The 23408-nt window shown below is 37.5% G+C and overlaps 1 protein-coding gene across 4 annotated transcripts in view; it reads left to right on the top strand.

Annotated features, from left to right (window-relative positions):
- Positions 1-23408, top strand: part of Meis1 (Meis homeobox 1) — a 132934-nt gene that overhangs the window by 29450 nt on the left and 80076 nt on the right. For all 4 annotated transcript variants that reach the window (XM_033764424.1, XM_010609725.3, XM_033764418.1 and 1 more), the window contains one exon: positions 155-266. In XM_033764424.1, the coding sequence (XP_033620315.1) occupies positions 155-266 (112 nt within the window). The remainder of the gene's footprint in view (positions 1-154; positions 267-23408) is intronic.

The following is a 23408-nucleotide window of genomic DNA, read 5'->3' on the forward strand; positions in this document are numbered from 1 at the left end:
TGAATGTGGCAACGAGGCTCGAGCTGGCGCCACTCTTGAAGGGGAACAGGAAAGATAACATGTTGTCTATGTTGTCATTATGCAAGGGGATCACGCCCAACACTTGTTGTCAATGGATGGGTCTTAATTGAGTCTCTGATTTGTGCCCCCACAGCCCTCTTGGAACAGAGATCATGATGACACGGCATCCACCCGTTCAGGAGGAACCCCAGGCCCTTCCAGTGGGGGCCACACGTCACACAGTGGGGATAACAGCAGTGAGCAAGGTAGGAGAGGTGTTCTCATTCTGTTTTGCTACTTGTTTCATTTCAAGGGTTGAAAAATCAGAAACATCTAGTTGGTCAGTATCTGCACAGTTTCTCCTAGGGTACAAGTTCTACATCGTTTGAGAATCAGCTCATCTTGTTCAATTCCCTGACTCTTTTCCTTTCTGCCATTGCAACTGCCTAACTGCTTTGTCACCTGGCCACCTCTGTGAAACAGGGTCAGTGAAGTTGACTGAGGGCAAGATTAGAGAAGGAGAGAATCAAAGTTCAGATGTGGATAAGCAGAATGGCACTAATGCCCTGTTATACAAATAGCAAGTATTATTATCACTTACCCTTGGAGGCTTTCCAAAGGATCATGAAGAAGCACCTACCATGATTCTTCGTGAACAGTGATGTCTTAAGATGATTAGAAGGCGTTGGGCAACCTATGCTGGGCTTCCCTCTTCATGGGGTTGAAGCCATTTTTCTGGTTTTACTTATTTCACTCTCTTCAGGGCTTGAATTCATCGCAAGGCTAGATTAAGTGGAATTGGAGAGCGATATCAATTTATCTTGTGTTGTGCTTTGAATGCACAGACCTGTGTGTGTATGTGGGTGTCCATAGGTATACATGCCTGACCGTAACTAACAGGAAATAACATTTAAATATCAAGTTAGTCTTTAGCAAAAAGGTGAATGAGTAGTCACATGTCTTGTGCTGCTTTTGATGAGACCCTACCGCAGTGGATTTTGTGAATGTAATTAATGTTTAGAGTGCATTCTTTATCTGAATATAAAAAGACTGCCTTATTGAAGTTGATTCTGAGCCTGCATTAGATACATATTTTAAAATCTGGTTTTGTGATCATGTTTGACTGAAGTGCTGTTAGACAACAAAGAAATTAGTTGTCTAACTCAGTTGGACTACACCTATTAGAATTTGAAAAGTCTACACTGAATATAGCACGATTAATTTGAAAACAAGAACAGGAAAATTCAGGTTTTTTAAAAAGGTACACTATGCTGTTTGCCCTGGGAATAACTTCCATAAATAAACTTTTAAGCATTTGAAATATTTTATTGTTCGAAGAAAAGTTGCTGACTTCATCAGAAGTGTAAGCCTAGTAAAAACGGCGCCTGGAATAGTAAACTAGTCCAGAGCTGAGGCTGACGCAGGTGACCTCTAACCTCTGACTTTTACTGGAAGATGATATGCAGCATAAATCCAAGGGGCCTTTTTTCTTTCAAGAGCATATGTATATGTTACGGCATGGCTGTTCACAGTGCTCTAGTTAAGGTGGTATCAGCACTTTCAGTAGAAAGCCCGACTTTCAGAATTCTACTTACACTGTGAGTTTTCAAAGAGGTTTAAATGGAATCTAAATTCTTTTTCCCATATCCCAGAATTGCTACATGGGGTCATAGCCTAGCATTTCGTTAGTTTCTTTTTCGTTTCTTGCTTTTTAAAACATATTTCGTCTAAGAAATGGCAGGTACCTGGGCTGCGGCATAAAGGCTTGAAATGCACACTTGAATTAAAGACTGTAGTTCGTGAATTTTCTCAGGCACACTCTGATAAGAAGAGTTTCAGAGGGTACATGCCCAGTGTCAGTCCTTCCCCTCTGATGGGCCACGACTTATTAAGAATTAAGAGTTTGGTATTTCTTTTAACTTCAACGTGATCTTCAATGAATTTGACAGTGACCAGGATGCATATACTTTTCACATTACTGATTTGGCATTCAGAATGCTTCTTTTTGTATTTCTTCTTATTATGTTTTTACTTTTAAGACCAAAAGTATTTTTCACATGGATTATCTCCCTTGAATGACCTCAACTGAACCATTTAGAAACAATCCTGGTGGCAGATGAAGCAGCTTTAGCCCCATTTTACAGATGTAGAAAATAAGATACGGTTAGGCTTTGTGATATGCTGAGATCCCATTGCAGTGCCAGCCTAAAGTTCCAGTATCCCAGTGATATATGCGAGACTCCTCTCACCATATCCTCTTCCTCATGTCTTCACTAAAGAACTAGTCAGTTCCTGCCGGTGAGAGCAATAGCCTCTGTCTGTGCTGACTTCCCTTCCCTGCCCTCTACCTGCTGGACAGGGCCATGCCTCCAGCCTCTCTTGCCCTTCCTTGGTGGGTTTTCTTTGGCAATGAGATTTATTTCTGCTAACTGCAGAATGAGGCCTGCAACAATTTATGCACATTCCCATGCCAAACACGACCCTTCTAAACCTCATTTTTCATCCCTGAGACCTGTGGAGCTGAGTCTTTGTGCAGCCTTCGGATTAACGGTGCACAGTGGCTTTTCCATGTTTTCCCTGTCTGCCTTTTCTGGCAGGCCTGGACACGTAAGCTGTGCCAGCATTTGGCCTGGAGTACACGTCCTAAATAGTTATTTACACAGTTTGAGTCCATTTTAGTCAACTGGGTAAATAACAGCCCTCTTCAAAAGATTTATAAATCCATAAATATGTCTTTATACATACCCAATAGACAGAAATAACTCAATCTGTCAAGAACATATCCAAAGAGGTGTTTCCCCCATAGACAGGAGTAATACATATTTTAAAACTTTCTCTACTGTGTTATTTGTACTGCATTTCTCTTTACTCATTTCTTTTCAATTTTCACCACTTCATCATGGCACCTGTGGTACAAAAAAGTAAAGAAAGGGAAAGAAAGAGAAATCCTGTAGGCTTTGGCCCTCTGCTAAATAGCCTACCAGCTGCACAGTGTAGACATATATCAGGCTACATATATCTCAGCTGAGTCCTATTCTTTTGAACTTTCAAAGTAAATAAAATAAGTCATCCAGGAAAATTTTAATGTTCTGATGAATTTCAAAAGACAGTAATAGTTCTTGGTTACAGTTTTAGCGAATTTGAGAATTCAGAGTAGCTGATAGTTTTCCAAATTAGTGGCTGTTGTGATTGATGAAATAGTTTTAGAACAAATTTTTGCATAAGCACAAAAAATGAAATAAAAATCCAATTCTGAGCATACTAAAAGAGAATGTCCATAAGGTATATAATTAAGAAAACACCAAAGATATTATTATTCAGGGACTTAATGTTTATTCATGATTTACATAATATATCCTTCCAACAGCTAAAATTATTCATCTGGCAACTCTTCTTATATTATCTACTTTCATTTAATATTAACACTTGTGGCACCTTGCAGAAAATTTATTCTTTATTGATTCTTTAACAGTGAAGCCCCTTTAAATTGGCATTGAAGAGGAAGGTGTCACATTTGAATTTGGTTGGGGATTCTGCCTCTGTTGCTACAACATTGATTTTTGTCTACTGCTTTAACTTCTTCAAAGCATTTCCAAAGATATTAGATTAAATCCTTATTTTCTTCCTGTCAATTATTTGCTGCTTTCCCATTATGCAGGAGAAAAGCAAGTAGTTCAGAAATACTGGAGAAGAGCTGTCAGAGTGAACCCTGGGATGTTGGCCCCTGGCTTTGGGAGAGAGGGTCTTGAACTCACGAGCAATGTATGGTAATATGAGGTACACTTTGGCAGAGAAGTGTGCTGTTCTTTTTTATCCTATGGTGTATGTTTAGAGCAGGAGAACCTTAAGCAAGCCTGGTGCCTCTTTCCTCCATATTTCAACTCCTGCTCAGTGCCTCGCAAGCAGCTTTGCTGGGATTGGTCACAGTTTGAGTTTGAGCACATTTCTACTTTTGATCCAAAGTCTAGAGAGTGAGTAAGTGATAATAATAAAATATTAAAATAGGACATGAAGTACTGTCAGTCAGTGTGGCTATTTCCATCCCCTCACTCTGTGAAGTGAGGTTATGGAGGAGCAGAGAGGCTGCAAGACTTGCCCAAGGCTACCTTCTGGTTGGTTGTCCAGTTGAGACTTGAAACTCTGTAGTCTGACTCCACAGCCCAAGCTCTGAGGGACCACATCCCTTGTGACATCAATCTTTCATGTGGTTTAGGAATAGAAAACCAGATCACCTGTCAGACATTTTTTTCTGTTACAATTTGATTACTCGTTTCCCAGTTAGATGTCTGTACTAGGCCTGGTGCTGTGCTCTGTCCTGGGTGCAGGGCCTTGAATAAGAGAATCTGCCAAGACTCACAGGGGGTTAGGCTCTGCTGGGGGAAAGAGAACCTAGTTTTGTGTGCTAAGTAGAATGATGATTGAGCTATTTACAAAAGGAGTGTGATGATTGATATGATTAATTGTATTATGTACTAAGAGCCTATACCACTTCACCCAAACAGTGACTGAATTAAGAATAAGAGCATAGAAAACAAGTAAGGATATTTCTCTTGCTGAATATTTCCCTCTTAAAGCTCATCTTAGTTTCCTCTCTTGTAAGGATAAAGGAAGAGTATAATTTCGACCTTGGAATTGGATGTGAAACATTTCAACGCTGAAGGTGGTTACTGGAACCTTTAAAACCAACTGAACTTCTCCTTTTAGAGGCAGGACTCATATCAAAAATAGCACCACTAGGGGGAAAAAAAAAAAAAAAAAAAAAGCAAACCCAGCATGTTTCTTTAACGAAGAATAACTGAAAAGCACTGCTATTTCGTTATAATAATGTATCAATAGTTGCAAAGCCTCCCACTGCCCCACCCCCTCCACGCCAGCTTTTGTATGAGTCCAGACAACCTATAGGCAGAAGGCAGTCCCATGTATTATGGAGGGGACTCTCAGGGCAGTTGTTCCAGACCTGTGAAGCCAGCAGGCAGAGCGGCCTGAGAGGGGGTGGGGAGCGACCAGGGAGGGAGGTGGGGAAGGGCCACATTGTGTTCCAGATGACTGAGCAGCGATTTATATACCAGCTCGCCTTTTTACATGAAGAAGAAAAGTAATAACAGCCCGAACCCAGGCATTTGAAACAGTCAGCTGTCTGATGAATAATGGGATAGGTGGGAAGGAACACGCTGATTGGATGTCTTAATGAGCACATTTCGCACAGAGTTTGGGCTCCGGTTCCCCTTGACCTTTGCCCTTTATTGACCAAACTGACACTTCATTTTTCACATACTTCCAATTATGGCTAGGCTTAAGTGTTGCCCTCCCGCCTTTATTTCTTTCCTATGGACAACTTGAGAGTGGTCGAGGCCACAGAAGATATTTTAATTTGAAAAACTACTGCAGCAACTCAAGTTTAGGGTGAAATCTGAAACTGCTGTCTGTTTGCAGTTTTTCAGAGGAAAACCCAAAGTTAATACTGCTTATTTAGAAACGGTTTTCTTTTTTTAAAAAAAAATTCCAACTGATTTTTTAAAAAAGTGTAACAATAACTTCAGAGCTTTGAAAATGAAGGAAAATATTAAAAATAGATATTTTGCTTTATTTTATTTTGCTTCATTTGCCTATTAGTCAAGTGGCTCACTTGATTCCTATTTGTCCTCCTTTGTTTCTTAAACTCTCTATCTCTCTCTGGACTTCCTATATTTCAACAACACTGTAATGTCTTTGACTGATACACTTTTGTGAAAAGGGAAGAGTGAAATATAATTGTGACCACAGGCTGTGGCCCTTATACCACTGCAGCACTATGTGTTACTTTGGCTATGTTTCATGTTGGACTGCAAATTAAAATGTGGCCTTTGTATGTGGTGGCAGGCAGAAGAGGAAAATGATTTCCTGGTGGGAAAAGTCAGGTGTGAAAAAGAGAAAGGGGAAGTTATTGCACTTCACAAATCCCTGCTATCAAAAGGTCTGTATTATTAACTTATCAAGCATGTTGAATTAGATGTTAGGATAGAGAGCAGTTTTCCCAAGAACATCTTGTAATATGCCCACCTTCCCTTTTATTGACTCATCAAATATGAGTAACAATGTTCTGTTCTTCACTTGCTTGATTTCCAACACCATGAAAGCAGATCCCCTTAAAGAAAAACAAGTGCATCATTCAAGGGTAGTAGCTGTGTATTTCAAGGCATGCACTTGGCCACCAGCATTTTCATAGAACGTGTATCTTCTCTTCGGCAATCTCACTGGTAAACTTGAGATCATTGTTCTATCTTAAGCAACCAAATAATGCCTTTGAAATTATTTACAGCTAAATGGATTTATTTGTAACATAAAAAGTATCTCAAAAACGGGTGAAGTGTTGCCTACTTTATTATGTAGCCCTCTGGCATATCCATGGCATATTTTTATTATAATATGGTAATAAAAGAATATGTAAAAGACAGACAAAGGTTCTGTCTTTTTCTGTAAGGTGACCTCTGTTACCAAGTAACTGCTTTACTTATGAGCTTATTAAAAACTCAAAAAATGAGCTTTTCATACTTCACAGGCATTGATGTGAAAATGAGCTGTCCTGTGAGTAGTTTTCTTGATCATTTTTAGAACAATTGATTAGCCAAAGAGCTCCTGTCATTAGTTGACATTGACTGATAGCAATTTGTCACAAGCTCTGAAGGTCAGCTAGACAGTTGGAGTTTCAGCTTGTCTTTGACTGACCTTTACTGATTTCATCCTCCTGTTATTGGGTTTGAATAGGTCTGACCCTCAATTCAAAAAGACAGGACATTAGTCAACAGGGTCATTTTTTATTTGATTGCTCATTTTTATTTATGTGTGAATTCATGGTCTGGATTTTAAAAAATCAATTTATATACTCTCATTTTTGAAATTTAAATGATATGATATTTATTGTGTGGCCTTAAAGCCACAAATCTATTTTCCCTTTGGTTTATATTTAATAGGAGACTTAATATGTGATGTCACAGAATTTGCTACTGACACCTGCCTTTGTCACCTGTGCAGATACTGGGGTTCTGCTGCAAGTAGCAGAATGGATTTTTGCTGTTGCTGTTGCTTTTAAGGAATAATGACTTCAGTGTGACTTTTAGAACTTCTAAAATTATACACTAATTCTGGAACTAATTACTTTGTCTCCCAAGAATCCTGCATTATTTTTAATAAATGAAAATGTAATGGTAAAGAATTATGAATAATAATGTTATGTCAATTCATTTGGCTAGGCAGCCAGAAGCATGAAAACTTTTTAAAAAGATAACTACATTTCAATTTCACCCAGTCTGCTATAAATTAGAGAATGCTCTTTGGCTAGAAAAGCATTAACATTCTGTGGAGTACACTTTCTGTTGCAGTGGACCCAGAAGTTAATTGTTTATAATACTCAGTTCTTTCTTTCCCAAACTGTAAGACATTTGTGGAAAGTGTATCATATGTGGAAAAATATGTTCCACACTCATTAATAACATCCACATTATTGCTTTATGTAAATAATAAAAATGTCAATCTTAGCTTTAAAGAGTCAGGTCTCGGTTTGTAATTGGTCAATTCAGCTCTCACGTAAGGCCTTTCATTTATTCTACCACACCCTCCCTTTTTCTCTCACTTCTGCATTGGGTTTTAAGGTATAAGCAATAACTTGTCTTTCAGTCAACAATCCCAGGCTTTCCAGAGCCACCATACATAGCCTGGCAAAGCTTAAACATGTATTTTAGTTTCTGCCTACAAAAATATATGAGGAGAGAATCCATTGTCCCAGGTGGGGATTCCTCACATGATGTTGTTCTTGGCAAGGTGGAGTGAGGAAGTTAATTTTAGAAAAATATTCATTTAACATAGCCCAAAGAGATTTAAAAAAAGAGTGTAGAATTATAATCTCTTCTGTAGATGAACCCAAGCATTATCAGGAGTTGTACTTAAGGAAGGAATTGTAAATTTATCATTCTAGTCAAGTCGTCAAAATGGATTAAATGCTTACTATGTGTCAGATGCTCTGCATGAAGCTAGAAAAATGAGTAGGTCATTGTCTATGTCCTCAGGAAGTTTGTGTCTGCTACCAAGAGCATCAAGACCAGTCAGTAAAACAGTCACTAAATACTGAGTATTCTTAAGAAGCTGTGTGTTTATTTTCCAACATGCAGTGGCCCAACTATGTGGTCAGCAGTGCTGGCTGAAACACAAAGTGTGTCCACTCTGCTATCTGAACCCTGGGGATCATCTTTGCTTCTGTCACCGTTAGCCACCTGGCTGCCAACATATTTATCTTCTTCAGGAGATCTTGACATCTTCTGGAAGGAAGGGGAATCCTTTGGCAGTCTGGTGAAGCAAATGGATATTTTATCAGAATAGTATTTTTATTAATGTATTTAAAGTACATGGTACATAGGACTATCTGGGGGGAACAAATTATATGGAAATTCCCTTGTTAGACAAAAATTTTAAAAAGAATTATAATAATAGCAATGTAAGCGCTTTGTTAAATTTGCATGAAATAGCAAGGTCTGTCAGTAATTTCATTGTCTACTGCAATTTTGAAATAATGAAGAATATAAGATATTTGTAATGACTATATTATGAAACATAAATATGATTTTGGGGGGAGTTACAGGTCCTGCTTATATTTCTGTGGTTTGTTACTTACCCATATCCATGCATGGAGAAAATGCTAACACTAATCAAAGGTTAATGGGAATAAATATGTAACTTTTTCCCCTTTCAGTTACATCTGTCTGTTCAGTTCTAACCATAGAGGCCCCCTGGGGTGGAGGGAGGTCTGTATAGCTCAGGCTGAGAACTTCTAAGCTTAGTTCAAGTATTAGCTCCAGGAAGTATTCCATAAACCCCCAGGTTTGAGGAAGTGACTCTTTTCAATGCTATTCTGATAGTGTGTTCTTATCATTTTACCATATGTTGAAATAAACCATTTATGAGTCATTCTTTTCAGAAGTCTACCTGTGAAGGGACTGTGTATTCTTCCTCTTTGAAATCCTATTTCCTGTATAGGTATAGGCATCTAGCCATTGATGAATCATTGTTTATTAAAGAGGATGGAGAACTTTCTTCCATTTTCAAACTATCAATGCATTACCTTCTCTTCTGACTGATTTTTTTCTGGGTATCAGAGATCTGATTTCCTGTGGAAGTCTGTCCAAGTGCAAGTAGGTGCTGAGTTGTCATGTGTCCTGGCCCCCAGATGTGCATTCAGCAGAAGCAGTCAAGGAAAGGTTCAGTGAGGATCTGTTTCAGAAGTCAGTGGTAGATGGGTTTGAGGATTTACCTGCAGTTGCACCAACTGTGTAATTCCCTGTTCTGTTTACTGCTACCCTTGGGTAACATCCTGTGTTCCTCAGTGGGTGTCTAACAAAGGATAGGTAGTGACAGCAGCAGGATCTCTCGAGGGAATCATGGTGCTGGGGTGAGGATGGATTCCAGCATTGGACTCTGGAGCAGGTGTAGAGGCTACCTCAGGAGAAGGCTTTTATGTCTGTCCTGGGCCCTTCTCAGAAGCAGATATGATTTCATCCCCTGGGATGTGATATTTAGTTCTGTCCCTGAATTTATTTTTCTCCCACATAAATGCTAGCACTAATTAGGGATAGTAGTAGAGGTTTTGGTTGTTGGCCTAGCAAAAAATTACCCAAATTGTAAATTTATGCCAAGCATTTTCCTTAAAGAGATATATTCATTGTCTATTTCTTACATTGATTGGTCCCAGTAGTGTAGTTGGTAAAGTTGGGTTTTGCTCAAATGTCTGGCTTTGTGGATTAGTTCAGTCTTGCAGATAATTTTCCATAATTACTTAAGCTGAAAGCATTTTGTCTGATTAGTACAATTAGCTTTGGCTTTCCCCCATTTACCAATATCAACCTGTACACATTCCCTCCTAGATATAGCTTGTTTTATTTCCTAGCAAAAAAATAAAGTAGAATTTCCTTTTACTTTTTTTCATATCAGGAGAAAAAGAGATAATGACCTTATATAGCAAATGTTACATTTTATTTATGATCACATTTTTAAAAGAGGGAGAATTTAAGATGAAAAAATATCTGATTTGTTAATAGGCTTGCTTGATTATCAGCATTTGATCAATGCTATCTCTTTAACACTTTCACTTATTTGTTTTAATCTTTCCTGGAATAGTGCTATTAAAATGTACCTCTGAGGGCCGAGGATTTAGCTCAGTCGTGCCGCTGCCTGCCTTGCAAGTGCAAGGTTCTGAGTTTAATCCCTGGTACCAAAAAAAAAAAAAAAAAAAGATTTAAAATGTACCTATGAAATCAGGATAGTAGCATCTTGACATCCCTTTCCTACTTTGATACCTTGGAATAAAAGCTAAATCTTGGAAATAGCCCAAATGCCCATCAACCAGTGATTGGATAAAGAAGATGTGGGATATCTATATCTATATCTATATCTATATCTATATCTATATCTATATCTATATTCAGCCATAAAGAAAGATAAACTAGTGTCGTTTATAGCTAAATGGATGCACCTTAAGACCATATTCAGTGAAATAAATATGACCCATGTGTAAATACTGAATTGTTTCTTTAGTATGAGAAACAAAGTATAAATGTGGACTAAAATGTATAATAGATATTGTGAAAAAGGAAGAAAATGTTCAAAAGGGGGGAGCGAAAGGAAAGAAAAAATGAGAAAATAATGAAGCAATGAAAAGAAAACTTTGTAAGTAGGGAGGGGTAGAGGGTTGGAAGAGAGGGAAGGGAAATGGGAAAAAAATAAGAACCAAGATATATCATGTACAGGTACAAATTCTCTAAGACGAATGTGATCATAATGGACACCTAAATTGTACCAATAAACTCAATGAAAAAAAGCATATTCAGATATTCCTTAAATTATGATGACATTGCACACTTATATACCAATTGCAGCTTTAAATATTGAAAGTAGAAAATGCTTTTATGCACCTAACCTACCAAACATCATAGATTAGAAAGGGAGCACACTGTGGAGTATCAGGTTATTCACCCTGGTGATCTTATGGCTGACTGGGAGATGTGGTTCCTTGCTGCTGCCTAACTCCATGGAAGAGTATCAGACTGCATACTGCTAGCCCAGGAAAAGATCAAAAATTGAAATACAGTCTCTGCTGGATATGTATCACTTGTCCAATATTGAAAAACTGAAAAGTGTAGATTGAATCTTTGTAAGTTGGTACATTGAATTTTCAAAGGTGCATATATCATCCTCATTCTGAGAAAGGATTTAAGGAAATTAACAAAAGTATGAGTATTCTATAGCATAAAACTAAGTAGGTGAAGCATGGGGGTAGTACAAAAAAATATATACTGTTTATAGGATCATGTACAATTGCTAGAAATAGGCTGTGAACTTCCTAATCCCTAAAACAAAAAGTGAAATAGAATTAGTTGACAAGATTTACAGCATTTAGGAAAGTTACTCAGAAAAACCCTTTTGACTGGAATTAAGATCTAGAAGAAATTCCCTTCCTTTTTACAGAAGAAATCCAGTAAGGTGGCATAGACTGAAATCCTGAACAATATGTATGTAACTCTTAAATTTCCTTCAGGGTTTTAGCTATAATAACCACTGATAAATATTTGATTGCTTCATTTGACAAGATGTGTAGAATCGTAATCAGTCAATTCTTTTCTTTACTTTTTTTTGTTTTTACTTTTGTTTTTGTTTTTTGAGACAGGGTCTTCCTATGTAGTCCAGGCTTAGCCCAAGATTCTTTCAAACTGTTGGCGAGCCTCCTGCCCAGCCTCCCAGAGTGTTGGGATTACTAACTTCTTGTATTTAAGATCATCTTGATTTCCATGGTGGAAACAGACAGCCTGTTTTAATATGACCCAAAGTATTGATCATTTTGTAATGCCAGCCAGCCTTACTCCACTTGTCTATTTCCTTCTGACTGTTTTTTGGGGGGATTCAACTTCACTCAGCAGTCCCCAGACTCCACCCCCCCACACACATTTGGGGCCAGGGATAGAGATGAGAATGCTCTTGTTGCTTTAGTTATTGTCCCCTGAAACCGATTAGAGGTAAGCAGAGAGATCTGGTTAAAACAAAGATGTTCAAGGGCTGAGATGAGAATGGAAGATTTGGGGGCCAGTCTGTAAGAAAGGAGATTCTGCGGGAATGTGACTTCAACCTATAAAATTGGAAGGGGCGGGGCATGACAAATATTTGTATAACCACACCAAGCGCTGAAGCTATCCCCTTTTGTGAAAGGAAAACATTTGTTGCAAATAAGAGGTATTGTTTGATATGCTGATTTTTAAACTTATGAGAAGAATACTCTCAAAGGTAAAAGAGATAAGGGAGATAGTCTCATTAGCTTAATGACTTTAATCCAGTGCTCACTACACACCAACCCTGTGCTAGATATGAGAATTCAGAGTGTGAAGGCCATCTCTGGAATTAAGAAGCTGACAATTTAGTGGAAGATCAACCAGCACCTGGTAGGTTAATTTTCTGAGTAGGCTCAGTACACTTTGGAAGTCAAGTTGGAAATGGCACTGGTAAAGATGCAGCCACTCCCTGGCACAAGTGTGGCCTCCCCAGGGTCTTTCCATGGCAGGCCTTCTTAATGGATTGTAGCACTCTTTCTCATCAAGGCTGAGTGGAACTCAGATGTGAGTTATTCACGCACAGACTGCAGTCACCTTCTTAGTTACTGGCTTGTCACCCAGAGTTAGCTTCAGAAAAAAACAAAACAAAACAAAACAAAACAAAAAAACCTTTTTTGTTGTTGTTGTTGATTACTGATCTGCCATTTGGCTCCCCAAGGAGAGTGGGTCTTTGATGGAAACTTGAGACATATGGAGAAGAAGGCATGAGAAGAAAAGAAATCTGTTTGTGTAGAGGTACAAAGGAGAAGGAAGGCCTGACACTGTGGAGGCTCTGAGTATGCCTCAGCAGGAACAAAGGACAGGGTGTGATGTGAGGTGCAGGAGACAGCAGGAGCAAAACTGCAAAGGGTCCCAGTATAGGAGGTCCCAGGTCATAGGGACTTTGGAGCTTGTTTAGCAAGCAGTGGGGAGTAACTGAGCTCAGCGGAGCTATAGCATGGTCAGTCAGATCTGAATGAAAAGGAAAATCTGTGCAGGGGAAGGCTGAAGACAGCCCTATAGTTATTCAGACATGTAAATGTTAAGGATCCAAGGCCTGCCTTGCAAGTGCAAGGACCAGAGATCATCCCTGGTACCCCCCCTCCGCTCCCCCCACCCAGCTGTTAAGGATCTGAACTAAGGCAGAGGGAGAGGGAGGACGCGACCAGACTGAGTGGTGGAGGGACTGGGATGGTGTTAAAGTTTCAGAATTCTGGCTGAATGGACTGTGGGTCCTTTCCATAATGTCTTCTAAGTGCAGTCTAAATATGGAGAAAATGCAACTAGTCAATAACTCTGACTCCTCCCCTTCTTGCTGGCAGAAGTGACACTTTTCCCACCCTTTCCTGAGAGTTGCTCACAGATTTTCCTGCTGTCCCTCTCTGCTGTACTGCTTTCTCTTGGAGAAGGTCCTGACTCCATGAGGACCAGGGACTTTGTGGAAAGGAAAAGGCTAGTCAAACTATCATGGGAATTCAGTGACTCATTTCACCAGTTTACTGCTCTGAAAATGAGGTGACTTCCCCCTTTGCTTGACAACTGATTGATGAACATTTCCTGAGTATGGTGGAGTAGATGTTTTGCTTCACAGGCCCTCGTGTTTATGGGCTCCCAGTGGATGCTAAGCCTAGTGTGCTACAGCCTTTCACACTTCCTGGCTGATAAGTTTTCTTTTTATGCAAAATCTTCAGATTACTTGCCCAAGACTAATAGAATCTAGGATTAGAAATAATATATGCTTCTGCCCACTGATACAACTCAGGTTATGTTGACATTTTGCTAGAATGTTTAAAAAAATGAAACATTTAAAAAATGCCAAGACAGTATTTATTTGGCTAAAACTACTATCAACTGGTACTTAGTATGTCTTACATGGAAAGTTGTCTTTAAAAATAGTGTCCTTCATTTTGTATGTCTAGGATTTGGGGATTTGGTGTTTGATTTTTTTTTCTTTCTTTCCTTTTTAAATGCTTGTTTAGTTTTCACTCTATTCCCAGAACATGTATTTACATGGGTTTATGTATTTTTAGAAGGATTGTCCCTTACTTTGTTTTCAGATCTCTTGATGCACTTGGAAGAAAAGAACTGAGCTTTGGAAAACATTATTTGTTTTGCTCAATGATGAAATGTTAATAAAAGCTGCATCCTAAGAAAGTGGAAGCATTGCTTTTAGGATCTGAGAATTTCTGAGGCTCGTTTTTCATAATAGAAGTGGAGGAAATATGTTTACCTTCTATGGGTCAGGGTTATCATCTTAAATACTAGTCACAGCCTTTAGATTTAATTTTCGTTTTTCAGATAGAGGCAGCAAATTTAATGTGTTTTACTTTGCCTCTGGAACAGATTCTATTTTTAATCTGTAAGTCGAATGTGTCATGGAGCCATGAGCTGCCTGGATCCAAATGCATAACTCCTGTTGATATCTGTGAGTTTCATGATGGACTGGAAAGAATGATGTGGTCTTTATTCCAAATATCTATCTGACTCTATAGAATTAAACATACTGAACAAATTCTTGCACTTTTCAAGTTAAAATGAAGTGTTTTCTAATGTAGCAACCATGCTGGCTTAAAGGAATAATGCAACAATTCCAAATAGACACACACCCACATAACCGTAGAATTGGTTTTCAGGCAGAGAGAGGCAACTGGGCTCCGGATACCTGGCTGCCATAGTAAAGAATATGGCTGTATTGAGTGAGACAAAATTGCCTTTAAATAGAAAAGATAAGAGGAAAAAAGCCTTTTCTCTGGATAGTACTGTGCTCATCAGGATGCCTGTTATTGTTGGTGGGTATTTCTCACAGGAGTCCTTTTGTACTTCCTCACTCTATTACCCCAGTGGTGGGAATGGTATGGCAATATTCATTTAGAGTCCACTAGTGTTTGCCTCTAGAAATAAATTTACTCAAATCATAATTGTTATAACAGGATTGTTTGATTACCTAGCAATGGCCTTGTACTGAGATAACTTTTGGATCATCTGTTCATTGGGAACATTTGATAGACTTCACGTTTATTACCCAATTGAATGTCAGTAGCAATTGCAGCTAAAGATAAACAAAAATGCAAGTACTTGTTGACCTTGACTTTTTTCCACTACAGATTGGACTTGATGGCTCTATTGCTGTTGAGCTGATAAGGGTTATAAACAGTAGTTTTATTCCCAGAGGAAAATACCCTATTTACTGTGGGAAATGGCCATAAACATATATACCTTTTGCCAGATATTCTTAATTCACCTTTATTTGGACTGTGGGGAAAAGGATGGGGGGAAGCTTTTTATGGCTTTTTCGTAAATTTGCATAGTTATAGTTTGTGAATAGTGAAGTTAGTACTTTGAATACACTTCTAGAAAAAGACCATGACGTTTTTATGATTCATGATACTTAGTAAGATGGTTTCTTTGGAAACTATTAATATAATATTGTGTTTCAGAAATGAAGATCTTGTAAAAAATGCAATAGACTCGTGCAGCTTTTTCTGTTTTTAATTAAAGCATAAAAATATAATTGGATAGTGTGATCTCACTAGGAGCAGAGAGAGAAAATTGACCCAGTGAATATTTACAGGGAACACTCCAGAAGTGCAGGGGGACAACAAGCAGTCTATGCTTTTTTCTGGGCACAGTGTCTTGTTCTTGGTTTAAATCAAGAAACTCTGGGCCATGAAGGATCCCCCACTTCTTGATAAGGCATTAAGCCTCAGTCATCTGCCCTTATTTGCTCTTAAAAATCCCACTTCATTCTCCCTCTGAGAAGAGGTGTTTTGGCTCAATGCCACTGCCTTCAACTTTTGCTCTTAAAATGTTATTTTGATGCATAGTGTAGGGATGGCTGAATTGATTTCTGTGCATAAACTGTGGCCTAGATTTTTGCCCTGTGGAAATCCACGGAATTAAAAACTCTAGGTTCCTGGAGTGATAAGAGGTATGTAAATGATTAGCTATGCATGCAGGAAAAGAATTAAGATGCTCATAGAATGAAAATAAGAGGACCTATATAATTTGCAAGTTTAATGTAAACATAAGCCACTAATACGACTAATAATTTCATGCTAATATGTGCAAGTAAACGTAAGTCTAATCATTTCCTATTTGTTGTGTTTTCAAAGAGTTCTGAGCAAAAAGTAAATTGTATTGAAATAATTCCCTGGCTACCTTGCATGACAATATGGTTGGCCAACAGCCATGGCCCCTCTAATACCTCTGGAATACAAGTAACTTGAATTTCTCTCTGGATAGAAGTTTGGGATAATTTGTAATAGGGTCTGAGGCAGAGTTTCTTACAAGGAAGTTTGGAACACAGGTATGAAGGGATTTATTCACTTGGTATACAAGCTGAGATCAAGCCCAATTTGCCCATTTAAGTAATCACAAGTATTATTTAATAGTATAAGATACAGTGCATTTTTGTAAAATATTTGACCTTTTAGTCTCTTTCAAACATAAACTTCCTTTTGACAATATCTCAGACAAGGCTTAGATACATTTTCATGAGAATGGGTTTTTTGGGTAAAATTTTTAAATACAAGTCAGAAAAGGTCATACCATGTAGAATCAAGAAATGTTGTCTTTAAAACCTTACAACAGAAGATTTGCCTTACCTCCACTTTATTTCACTAGGACCTATTTCTTTACTTGTAAATTTTTTTGGTGAATAACTGCTTGCCGACCTCCACTTTGCTGTGAAACTTTTGTGAAGAACAGTGGAAATCTTTGCAGAGACAGATGACATTGCAGATTATCATGATGTTCATTACTTGGTGAATGGAATTGGGAAGGGTTTATTTCTAACCTGGCAATATCCTTCCCTGCAACCTCGAAATAAAATACACATGCCGGGTGTGGTGGCTCATGCCTGTGTAATCCCAGCACTCGGGAGGCTGAGGCAGGAGAATTGCTGTGAGTTCGAGACTACCCTGGGCTACATAGTGAGTTCAAGGTCAGTCTCAACTACATAGTGAGACTCTGTCTCAAAAAACCAAAAAAAAAAAAAAAAAAAAAAAAAAAATACACACATGCACACATATCCTCAGGATTACTGGTGATTCTGTCATTGATACCTTAGACATGAGCAGAAATAGGTCTGCAGTGGGGCACCCAAGATTCTCAGCTCAGGGTCCTCTCAGCTGCAGGAGGGAGAAATATGCATCTACTTTTTTTCTAGTAGTTGCTGAAGGATGTGGCAAGGGCATGAATTGTTTGCGGCTGGCTCTCTATCCTAACTTTATAAGACTTCTGTGTTTATCTGCATTTTTCTGATCACCAGTTGCTATGCAGCCACCTCCCAGGCCACTTTGTGGGAAAGCGTTCTTTATGGTGGATGATGTGGCATTTCTTGTCACTTCCTCAAATTCCTTCCCACCACCTATCAGCATTGCTGGGGACTTATCTGTGTTGAGTTTAGCCAGCAAGAACTAATCCAGTTCCTACTGCAGAAGAGCAAAAAGGACACCAGTGATGCTGCCATTTCAGTTTGTGACCTGTGATGGTGGGGCAGGAAGCAGAGAGCGGGTGTTAAGGATTGGGAGCCATTGGCTTGATTCTGAAGCCTGGTACCTTGAGCTTGTCTTTGCTTCCTTCAGTTTTACTTCTCCATAGGTTTGACACTGTTATTTACTTGGATACATAGTTAGATGTAACTTTTCTAACTGGAACCTAAAGAAATAAATGACATTAACCTAAAATTGGCTTCCTTTCTTCTACTGAAATTGGCATTAACAATTTGGACATTTTTGAGAAAAAATTTGGAATTAGAATTTGAGGAAAAATTGAATTTGGAATTAGAGAATTGAATTTGGAATTAGAATTTGAGAAAAAATTGAATTTGGAATTAGAGAATCAGAAAACATGTGGCTCTTGTTCTGATTTTCTGTTACTCCACATTCATTTATAGAGCATCTACTGTGTGCTAGATACAATACTAGATGATGGGAGATTTTTAAATAAACAGCTATCTCGTTAGTTGTAGTTTGTGCTCTAATCACCATCCTTGTGGCAGATATTCATGACTCTAGTTCATGTGTAAGAATTACATGGGGTGGAAGGGTATAAGTGGGAGAACAACAGGACTGAATTGGTTAGGCTTTTCAACTCCAATACCTTACTTTCTTACCCGGTTAAAAAATAACCTAGTAATTGTGATCATCTTGGTCCATTTTTTTTTTTTTGAAATTTGTTCAACAGTTCTTCTTTCTCATTAGAAAGAGAGAGAGGAGGATGAAATTAGGAAGGGTTGTTAGAAAAAAATGGTCAAGCACTGATTAACATTGTATTTCATTTATTCATTTGTTCGTTCATTCACTCAATTCATAGAGTGCTGCCTGCATAGGGGAACAGCCTAAACTCATCTGTAAAATGGAGGTAATATTAGTATCTACTTATAGGGTTGTTAAGAACACTAAAATGTTACTGTCTAGAATTTAGAACAGGGTCTGGCACATAATAAGCATTGTGTGTGTTAGCTGCTGCTACCACCATCATCATCATCATCATCATCACCAATTGGCTTATTTTTCTCTGTTGACAGAAACTCTGGTTGGGATAGGTGCTTATTCTAAGTATGAGTGATAACATAACAAGACACTGAGTCTAGATTATTCCTGTATGTATCTTCATTTCACATGAAATTTGTCTTAATATCCTTTTGTGTCAGGGAAGAGAGAGCATTCCAGACTTGGTGAGTCCACTGAGAGTGCCACTCATGTGGAACTCCCTTCCCTTGCAGTTGTCCCTCATGCTCAAGTACCTCCCTACCCATCACTTTTACCTCGAAGGAAATGATGAGGAAGAGATTGACTAAGAAAAGATGCAGACTGGAGAAGTTCTTACCACAAGGCTTTCGACCACTGGATTCCTCTCAGACAGTTGCTCATGTTCCTTGTACACCACATTTTGCTGTGTGAGAACGTGAAGTTCGTGGTGTCGGATAGGGTGACATATTGAATGGCTTACTCCTTTGTGACCGTCAGATTGGGTTATGGCTGAGTCCTCAGGAGTCCTGGTGGAATTTCTTCACAGGAGCCAAATTACGATGGGGAATGAATTTGCACAGTGATGGAGTTGCACCCTGATCTTATTTTGTCACAATAATCTTTGGTCTTTGATGAGCCTATTGGATAGTATTGAGTCTTTGAATTTCAGGATGAACTATTCGGTGGTAAATTTTAAGATATAGGAAATCAGTGCTTAGTATTACAGATAAGCATATATATTATATATTATAAGTTATATTATGTTATAATAAATTATATATATATATATGTATATATGAGACTAGATTTATAGCAACTGAAGTTGATAAAATAAAGCTCAAAATATCTCTTGCCTATTGAGAGTGAATAGAGAAATTTGATTATGGAAGGTTATGAGGATGCAAAATTAGATTTATAAGGAACTTTTCATTTGTTTATAGTAGATCAGCTTTACTATTTCTTCCATCTACATTAATGTCTGGTATTTTGGTACTAGCTGAAAACATCCCATTCCAAGGGAGTACATTTGTTTTCTTAACAAACCAACATGGTCCCACTCATTTTAAAAGGAGAAATTCATTATACTTGTGACAATGATTGTTCCATTGAGTTACCATACCGTTAGAATGTCTAGGAATCTTCTTCACACCTGACCTACCACGTTACATGGAAAATTAAAAGTATAGGGCAAGAGTCATGGTGTATTGCACTTAGATCCTTTTCCACATATTATTTGTTAGTATTTTCTTAACTTTTTATTATAAATATTTTATACATATAGAAAAATAAAATGAATAATACAATAAAAGCCCATCATTCACCATTCCATATTAACCATGGTTAACATTTTGCCATACTTGCTTTGTCTATATATATATGGGTAAATACACCTATGTGTATCTATTAGGATTTATTGCTCCTCAGTTAAAAAAAAAGAATAATCCATGGATTTCTGAAGAGAAAATTATTTCAGTGATACCTATATTCTCCATTAAAACTCTGAATCATTTATTGTAGCATCTCTGAAATAAATTCTGAGACATCAGGCAAATACAGTTATTCTTGACTGCAAGGATTATCTCATGGTGATCAATTTCTATTTTAAATATTTGTTTATGTGCATTTTGTTATGTTACATTTTAAGTGTCTTTCCAAGTGGCTGTGTGGTAGACTTTTAAATCTACTGTCCTTGGAGTTCAAGCTCCATATTCTCTAGGTTGGACAAATCATAGAATCTTGCTGGGATGAATTTTTTTCTAAAGGAAATAAGTTGGTCTAGGTCATGGAAATATTTCCCTTTATTTTTGAGATACTGAAATTCTAAGAACCAAGTTGAAACTTTACTTCCAAATGTAGGTAGAATGAAGAACTTCAAATAAATATCTTACATAAAGATTGGAATTTGCAGAAGGTCAAAAAACTTCACATAATTTCATGGTCAATGAAGAGAAATTCTGAATCTAGGACTAAGCATTCATAATAGCAATCAAGAAATACAAGTCGTCTCCAATATGTAAATTCTCTGAATATCTGGGTACAAAGCAGTATTACAGAATTAATTCTTTTACACACAGATATAGCTGAAATTTTTCAAATGCATTATCAGCATTTTCATAAGATGTGGAATATAAATTGCTTTGTCTGGTTATTATAGAAATTTTCAAGTGATTTGCCTATTTAAGTATTTGTATTCTGACTTTACCCCCAATATATTTTATGTTAGAAGAGGGGTGTAGGTTGGGAGTGATCAGGATAGAAGGATTAATACATTACTTCATGTTTTCAAGATCTTATTAGTTAGATCGTGTATAAAATTACCTTATATGGCCAATGGAGGTTTTTTGTTTCTCTCCTTTGGCAAAATGTATACTTCTGAGAATAAAATGACTAGATCAACTATGTGATGAGTTTTTGAGAATTTATTTTTTCTTTTTCTCTCTTTAAGAAATGAAGATTTTAAAAATCTAATAAAATTCACATTTGTTTTTCATCTTAGAACTAATATTCTAGTAATAAGCTGAATATATTTGTCATAGCACGGAGGAGTAATAGAAACTTCAGTCTGATGTTGGTTAGTGAAAATGGCAGCAGAATCTTGTTAATGTAACATCTTTCTTAGTAAAGAGCATTAAAAGTGAGAACAGGAAAAGGGGATGGAGCTGCTCTATCTTCCTAACATAAATATACTTCTGTGGCTCACCTGTCAGTCTTGTGTTTCCAAAGTTAATTCTTCCTGAGGTATTTTTGTCTTTAACTATTTGATGAGAAGATTACACTGCTACAGGCCACCTAAAAGGGATGTATTATTTGAACCTCTTCCATTGTTTTTAAAATCATTGTTTGCGTTGTAATCCTTTCAAAGAGCTAGCCAGTAGCTGCCTTCCTGTTTAAAGAGTAAGCTCTTTCCATTGGCAGATCACCTTCACTTAATCCTCAGAAAGTGCATGCTTAATTCTTAGCAACAATACATTTTTAGTATCAAGGACACATTACTAAGAAAAGCTGAATATGGTAAACAAGCATAAAAATAAGCCTTCGTTGTTTAGGAAGATAATTGTGTCTTACTTTTGGAACCTTATAAATATCCCACTTGGTACAATTAGCCTCTGTAAACATTTGAACTATTTTGTAGTCGAAACGTTAAGATAGTTTAGAAGGCAAATGAAGGAAGATTTTTAGGTTGATTCCTCATAGAGTAGGTTTATGTTTATCGCTAGCATTACAATGGGGTTATATTGCACTAAAATGCGCCTGCAATTGTTAATATAAAACTTCAACCAATTTGCTTAAATATTGGAAGCTAGAAGGATGTAGAACAAGCATAGCATTGTAGAGAATATCACTGTGGTCCAAGTCAAGTGTAGAGTTCTGCAAAAGCATTGTGCTAATTTTAGCTTACAAAGAGGATGAAGATAAACTGCCTAGTGCTAGTTTGCCATATGCTATCCTGGTGATAATATTCAAGTGCAAAATATTCCATAGAGGGTCTTATTGTTTCAGTAAGAGAAGCTTGGGTAAGAGTTAAGCAAATTTCTGCTCAGTAAGTTTATAAGAAATAATGAAGTAAAACAATTCTCAAATGCAGGTAGATGAAATCTGCTAAATTTATTTTGGCTTTATTGACTTTCATGGGAGTTGACAGAATTAGTTTTGGTTTATATTTGATCCAATTTTATCTATTTTTCACATGTAAATCTTAAAAATCAATCTGAATAAATATTGATCTCTTTGAGAGAAGCAAGAATACAGTTTGGATTGCATAAAACTGCTTAAAAGACAGCAGCCCTTGAAGTTCAATAAAGGAATAAAGCAATCTGTTCAACTGGTTTTAAAATAACACTTTAAAAAGCCTTTTTAAAAAATGAAAAAGTCAAAATCCATTATATTTCCATATTTGGCAAATTCAGAGTCTATAGTTTCACCGAAGAGTGTTTGACCTATTTATTTGTCACTGAGACCACTTCACAGTGAAGGGATTGTTAGTTTCTGCAAAACTGAGAAAAATCCAATGTGCGTAGCACATTTGCAGATGGAAACAGACTGTGTAGCCGGATTTGGAGGGTGGTTTGGCTGGAAGCTTTGTGTTAACAACTGGTGAAAAGCTTGACCTTTGTGTGACCTAGGTCAAACAAACCCCAACTCAAGAGCTCTCCTTTGACATGGATACCTGTTTAGGGAAGGGGGCCAAAAGAGGGAGTGGTGATAAAATTATGTTATGGACTTACAAGCAGCTTACTTTTGAAAAAAAAAAGTTTTAGTTAACTTCAGTTTTGGGACATGGTGGCCATTTTAAAATATTACAAAATGCCATAAATTTGTTTTTATTTTATTTTTTTCAGCTTTAATTGAGTTTATTGGTACATTTTAGGGATACAGTACAGTTACATTCATTGTTGGGATCTTGTACCTCTACATGACAGGTCTTGGTTCTCATTTTTTCCCCTTGTCCCTGCCCTCCCTTCACCCCCTCATCCCCTCCCCATTTACAAACACTTTATTTCCATCTTTTCATTATCTCACATTTTTTTCTTTTCCCTTATTACCCTTCCCCTACCCATCCCACCTTCCCTACACCTTTAGCCCTTTTCTTCCCATTTCACTGACATTGTGAAACATAAATTTGTTTTAAAAGTATCAAAGAAAAAAGATGGGTGACAGGGAGACATCTCTTTCCTTCCTTTCTTTTTTTTCCCTTTCTATCTTTCTGTCTTCCTACCTTTCTGTCTGTCTTTCAATGATCCGCAATGCACCCCACACCCACCCATGCCATATGATCTGGGTTGTGATTCACGGAATGAATGGACTGAGCTCCCCTGATGAAAACATTTGA

Source organism: Fukomys damarensis, unplaced genomic scaffold, assembly GCF_012274545.1.
Source record: "Fukomys damarensis isolate Sample0158 unplaced genomic scaffold, DMR_v1.0_HiC HiC_scaffold_2, whole genome shotgun sequence".
Taxonomy (NCBI): domain Eukaryota; kingdom Metazoa; phylum Chordata; class Mammalia; order Rodentia; family Bathyergidae; genus Fukomys; species Fukomys damarensis.